Here is a 6046-nt window from a genome sequence, read left to right on the forward strand (position 1 = left end):
CCCAGAGAGACTGAAGCCTTGGCAGCGAGTGGGAGGAAAAGGCGGGGGGGTGGGGGGAGACAGACATTAGGAAGGGAGCTGCCGGCCTGTGGCGACAGAGGCCGGGGCTCAGGACGATGATCAAGCTGAGCCGGAAGACGCGCTCGCTGCTGGCTCTGGCCTTGAACTCGCTGGCCCTCTGCTTGGCCGTGTCGGCCTTCGCCACCAGCTACTGGTGCGAGGGGACGCACAAGGTGGTCAAGCCGCCCTGCCTGTCGGCCATCAGGGAGGGCAACTGTGTGCCCGTCGGGGCCAATGAGACGGAGGCCGGGAACGCCACCCTGGACCCCAACGTGGTGCAGTACATCTGGGAGACGGGCGAGGACAAGTACGCCTTCCGCTACTTCCACACCGGCTTCTGGCTCTCCTGCGAGGAGCACCACGGAGGTAGGGACAGCCCCCGTGTCCCGCCCCAGAGTTGGTCGCATCTCGGTGCCAGGCGAGGGGTTCCCTTATACCCAACCCCTGCACCCCACCCCAGAGGGGCCGCATCAGCACTGGGCAAGGGATCCCTGTGTACCCAGCCCCTGGGCCCCACCCCAGAGGTGGTTGCATCTTAGTAATGGGCGAGGGGTCCCTGTATATACAGCCCCTGGGCCCCACCCTAGAGGGGCCGCATCAGCACTGGGCAAGGGATCCCCGTATACCCAGCCCCTGCACCCCACCCCAGAGGTGGCCACGTCTCAGCCCACGGCCAAGGTAAACCCAATAAACATTTGGGGGGGAGGGTTGGACTGTGCCCCCTCCGTCCCGCTGACCTCACACTCTGTCCTTTTCTCTCTCCCTCATCCTCCCGCCCCCAGACGAGATCTGTCGCAGTTTCATAGAGCTGCCCCCTGAGTCGGAGAAAGGTGAGCAGCCGGACAGATGGACAAATTTGGGGCGGGACTTTCCCCCAGCTCAGCAGCTCCCCCATGGGCACCCCCAGGATGGGGGCTCCAGCTGGCAGACACCCCCCACCAACACACCCACCCAGCAGCCCCCCCCACGACACGCAGACCCAGCAGCCCCCCCCACCGACACGCACACCCAGCGGCCCCCCAACACACCCACCCAGCAGCCCCCCCAACGACACGCACACCCAGCAGTCCCCTGACACACCCACCCAGCGATCCCCCTGACACACCCACCGAGTGGCCCCCCCCACTGACACGCACACCCAGCGGCCCCCCAACACACCCACCCAGCAGCCCCCCTCCCCGACTGGGCAGAGTGGGGCTGGGAGGCGGGCGGGGGGCAGGCCGGGGGCGGGATGGGGGGGCCGTGCTGACCATGGGGTGCCCCCCAGGAGTGCTGTGGCTGTCGGTGGCGTCGGAGTTCCTGTACATCGCCCTGCTCAGCGTCGGCTTCGTGCTCATGGGCCTGGACGCCACCTGCTACGCGGACTTCATCGCCGGGCTCAAGATTAACGCCTTCGCCGCGGTGATCACCGTGCTGTCGGGTACCGGCCCCCCTCTGCCCCCCCAGGCCTGTCTGCCCCCCGCCTGCCCCCGGTCCCCCTCTGCCCCCTGCCTGCCCCCCAACGCCTTTGCTGCGGTGATCACTGTTCACTGTTGGGTACTGGCCCCTGGCCTTCTGGCCCCCCGGCCCCCTGCCTGCCCCCCACCTGCCCTCCCAGCCCCCCAACGCCTTAGCCGTGGTGATCACCATGCTGTCGGGTACCGAGCTCCCCCTTCAGCTCCCGCAGCCTCCCGCCCTCTACGTTCATCACTGTGCTGCCGGGTGCCGCCCCACCCAAACCCCCATGGCCCCCCGACATCACCCCCATTAACCCCATCAGTGCCACTGCCCTCCCTGATCCCCCCAACCCCCCGTGCTGCCCCTGCTCACTGGGCTCTCTGTCCCCAGGCCTCCTGGGCATGGTGGCCCATATGATGTACATGACGGTCTTCCAGGTGGCCGTCAACCTGGGGCCCAAGGACTGGAGGCCCCAGACCTGGTTCTACGGCTGGTCCTTCGGGTGAGTGACCCCGGGGACATGGCGCCTTTCCCCTCTAGGGGGCACCGGCTCCCATCCAGCCCCCAAGTGCCCTGCTGCTCCCCCTGTTCTGGGGACGCACGATGGAGTCCTTCCTGGCCCTTTGGAAGAGCCCCGGAGATGCTGGACTGGCGTGTGCACGGCTGGGGAGGGGCGGGCCTGGGGGATGGACGGACTGAGGGACAGAGGGATGTGGAGCGGCTGGGCATAAGGGTGGGTGGGACATACATGGGTGGATGAGAGGGTGACTAGCTGGCTGGCTGGGGAAGGGAATGGCGGAACAGCTGCTGGGTGGGAAGATCACTGAGCGGTGGATGGTGGGTGGGTGTGGGTGGGCGAGTAGATAGCTGAGTGGTGGATGGATGGATGGATGGATGGATAGGGGAGTAGATAGCTGGGTGGGTGAGTGGATAGATGGGTGGGTGGGCGGGTGGGTAGGTCAGTGCGTGGACAGATGGATGGGTGGGTAGGTAGCTGGCTGAGTGGACAGATGGGTGGGTGGGTGGATGGATGGATGGGTGGATAGGTAGGTCAGTGGGTGGATGGTTGGGTGGGTAGGTAGGTCAGTGGGTGGACGGATGCGTGGGTGGGTGGATGGATGGATGGGTGGGTAGGTAGGTCAGTGGGTGGATAGATGGATGGGTGGGTAGGTAGCTGGCTGGGTGAACGGATAGGTGTGTGGGTGAATACGTAGGTAGGTCAGTGCGTGGATGGGTGGGTGGGTGGGTAGGTAGGTCAGTGGGTGGATGGATGGATGGGTGGGTAGGTAGGTCAGTGGGTGGACGGATGCGTGGGTGGGTGGATGGATGGATGGGTGGGTAGGTAGGTCAGTGGGTGGATAGATGGATGGGTGGGTAGGTAGCTGGCTGGGTGAACGGATAGGTGTGTGGGTGAATACGTAGGTAGGTCAGTGCGTGGATGGGTGGGTGGGTGGGTAGGTAGGTCAGTGGGTGGATGGATGGATGGGTGGGTAGGTAGGTCAGTGGGTGGACGGATGCGTGGGTGGGTGGATGGATGGATGGGTGGGTAGGTAGGTAGGTCAGTGGGTGGATGGATGCGTGGGTGGGTGGATGGATGGATGGGTGGGTAGGTAGGTCAGTGGGTGGATAGATGGATGGGTGGGTAGGTAGCTGGCTGGCTGGCTGGCTGGGTAGGTAGCTGGCTGGGTGAACGGATAGGTGTGTGGGTGAATACGTAGGTAGGTCAGTGCGTGGATGGGTGGGTGGGTGGGTAGGTAGGTCAGTGGGTGGGTGGATGGATGGGTGGGTAGGTAGGTCAGTGGGTGGGTGGGTGGGTAGGTAGATGGGTGGGTTGGTGGATGGACGGACAGATGGAAGTTAGGTGGAGAGGGCAGCGGGTACCTGGGTGTAGGGAAGAGGCTGGGGGTGGGTGGGAAGAGGTGGGGAGCACAGGGCTGGGTATTTGGGGAGAGTGGGGGGCTGTGGCTGGGGCTTACCGCTCCCTGGCCCGATCCCCCCTTCTTCCCCGCCCACCCGCAGCATGGCCTGGCTCTCGTTCACGCTCTGCATGTCGGCCTCGGTGCTGACCCTCAACACCTACACCAAGACCCTGCTGGAGTTCCAGAACCGGTGCCGGACCCGCGAGCAGCAGAGCCAGCGGGGGCCGCGCTCGCCCGGCCTGGCGCCCGACCTCGAGCGCTTCCTGTGGGACAAGTACGTCTTCAGCGTCAGCGGCTCGCTGGGCTTCTCCCCTGGCCGCGCCCGCCCCGCCGCTGGGGGGTGCAAGGGCCGTGGCGGGGGCTACGCCGGCCTGGCCGGGGAGCGCTGCGGGGATGCCGGCGACCCAGACGATGGCGAGCCCTGCTAGGGGGTGGGGGGGGGAATCGACCGTCCCTGGCCCCCCTTATCTCCACAGTCCTACTCTCCCCCCACAATCAAACCTCCCTTCCCAGATCCCTTCCCCCATTCATGCCCCTTTCCCTTCCCCCTCCCCAATCCATGTCCCTTTCCCCTCCCCCCTGCCACAATTCCCTCCCCAATGGGGATGCCGGGCAGTGCAGGCTGGGGCAGCCCCAGGGTCCCTCTGAGGCCAGAGCCCCCTAGTGGGGACACTGGGCAGTGCAGGCTGGGGCAGCCCCAGGGTCCCTCTGAGGTCAGACCCCCTAGTGGGGACGCTGGGCAGTGCAGGCTGGGGCAGCCCCAGGGTCCCTCTGAGGCCAGAGCCCCCTAGTGGGGACACTGGGCAGTGCAGGCTGGGGCAGCCCCAGGGTCCCTCTGAGGCCAGACCCCCTAGTGGGGACGCTGGGCAGTGCAGGCTGGGGCAGCCCCAGAGTCCCTCTGAGGCCAGAGCCCCCTAGTGGGGATGCCGGGCAGTGCAGGCTGGGGCAGCCCCAGGGTCCCTCTGAGGCCAGAGCCCCTAGTGGGGACGCTGGGCAGTGCAGGCTGGGGCAGCCCCAGGGTCCCTCTGAGGCCAGAGCCCCCTAGTGGGGATGCCGGGCAGTGCAGGCTGGGGCAGCCCCAGGGTCCCTCTGGGCCCAGCAGCCTCAGTCCAGAACCGGGAGTGATCCCGGCCCCAGCCGCGGGCCCCAGAGCAGGAACCGAGCGGGAGCGACTCAGCCTGGTGGCAGCAGCGAGGGGCTCGCACAAGGTGGCGGGGATGTAACAGCCAGAAGCTGGAGCTGGGGAGCGAGGCACCTGCAGGCCGCCCAGGGGCCATCACTGTGGGGGGCGGGTGGGTGGGTGTGTGACCGCTCCCAGGGCAGCAAGGGGGAGAAATGTCACCCTGAGTCCCGCTGGGAATTCCTCTGGGGTCCCCGTGACATCGAGTGGCCATGTGGGGAGCAGGGTGCCAATGCCCCTCGCTCCCGACCCGCAGCCCCCTGCTAGCCCAGCCCTGGTGCCTCTCAAGCCCCAAACACCCCCCCTCCCCAGCTCTCCTGATGCGTGTGGCAGGGGTGTGTAATTGCTGTTTGGTTCTCATACGGCAGCTCCCATCTGGGGAGATCAGAGGTCGTACCACTCCGAGTGATTAAAGAAATTGAGAATTAAGCGGCGCCAGCCTGGTTCTTCTGGTGAGAGCGGAGGGGGGGAGTGGGCACCGTGCCAGCCTGGCGGCGGGAGCTACGCGGCGGTTCTCAAAGGCGGCCACCAGGGCCTTTTCCAGCAGCCTGGCAGCCTCCTGGGGGCAAAGCATCGGCCCCTCACCCCCTGTAGCTCCTGGATGCATTGTCCTGCACAACCTCTGGAGACAGGTGGGACCAAACGTTGCAGGAGCAAAGGGAGTTCTCACCCCACCTTGGTGCTGGGGGGCTCGGGCTTCAGTTCTGGGGTGGTTGAGTGGCAGGCTCCAGCCGTGGGGCACTGACCCACAGCTCTGGGCTCCGGCCACAAGCACTAGGCCCCGGGTCCCGCCTCGCTCTCTGGCCCCTGGCTGCGTAGCGGTGGGACTCACCCCCCCCCCCATTGCCCCAGGCCTCTGTTGCCTCCCCCAACCCACATCGTCCCCACTGTCCCCCCTCCGACCACAGCTTAATTTGTCCTGGGGCTTGCTGAAAAATTAATATTAACAAAGATACAAATATCACTTTTCACAGCATTATTTTTACTATTGAGGCCGCAAAAAAAACAAACCCCCACCCCACCCCCAAACCCAACAAAACAACCCTCCTCCCCCACCCTACATAAACAAAGGACAAGGATTTGGACGGGTACATGTGCATATTTATTTGTTTTCCCTAAAGTTCAGTATTTTAGGGGAAAGGGTCAGTGCGACCCCCAGCAAGAGAACCCAGGAGTCCTGGCTCCCATCCCCCGCTGCTCGACCCACCGGCCCCCACTCCCCTCCCAGAGCCAGCGAGAGAACCCAGGAGTCCTGGCTCCCAGCCCCCACTGCTCGACCCACCGGCCCCCACTCCCCTCCCAGAGCCAGCGAGAGAACCCAGGAGTCCTGGCTCCCATCCCCCGCTGCTCGACCCACCGGCCCCCACTCCCCTCCCAGAGCCAGCGAGAGAACCCAGGAGTCCTGGCTCCCAGCCCCCACTGCTCGACCCACCGGCCCCACTCCCCTCCC

The 6046-nt window shown here is 65.8% G+C and overlaps 1 protein-coding gene across 2 annotated transcripts; it reads left to right on the forward strand.

The window, feature by feature from the left end:
- LOC125627966 (germ cell-specific gene 1-like protein) lies at positions 1-3940 on the forward strand. 2 transcript variants are annotated; one of them, XM_048832626.2, is made up of 5 exons: positions 3-426; positions 843-890; positions 1328-1480; positions 1888-1999; positions 3517-3940. In XM_048832626.2, the coding sequence occupies exons 1-5, from the start codon at positions 117-119 to the stop codon at positions 3842-3844; spliced, it is 951 nt and encodes a 316-aa protein (XP_048688583.2). In that variant the 5' UTR covers positions 3-116; the 3' UTR covers positions 3845-3940. The 2 variants fall into 2 exon arrangements, with proteins under 2 accessions (XP_074978611.1, XP_048688583.2); XM_075122510.1 differs by lacking the exon at positions 1328-1480 and having other exon boundaries at positions 1-426.
- Positions 3941-6046: the final 2106 nt, after the last annotated feature.

Source organism: Caretta caretta, chromosome 23, assembly GCF_965140235.1.
Source record: "Caretta caretta isolate rCarCar2 chromosome 23, rCarCar1.hap1, whole genome shotgun sequence".
NCBI classification, from domain to species: Eukaryota; Metazoa; Chordata; order Testudines; family Cheloniidae; genus Caretta; species Caretta caretta.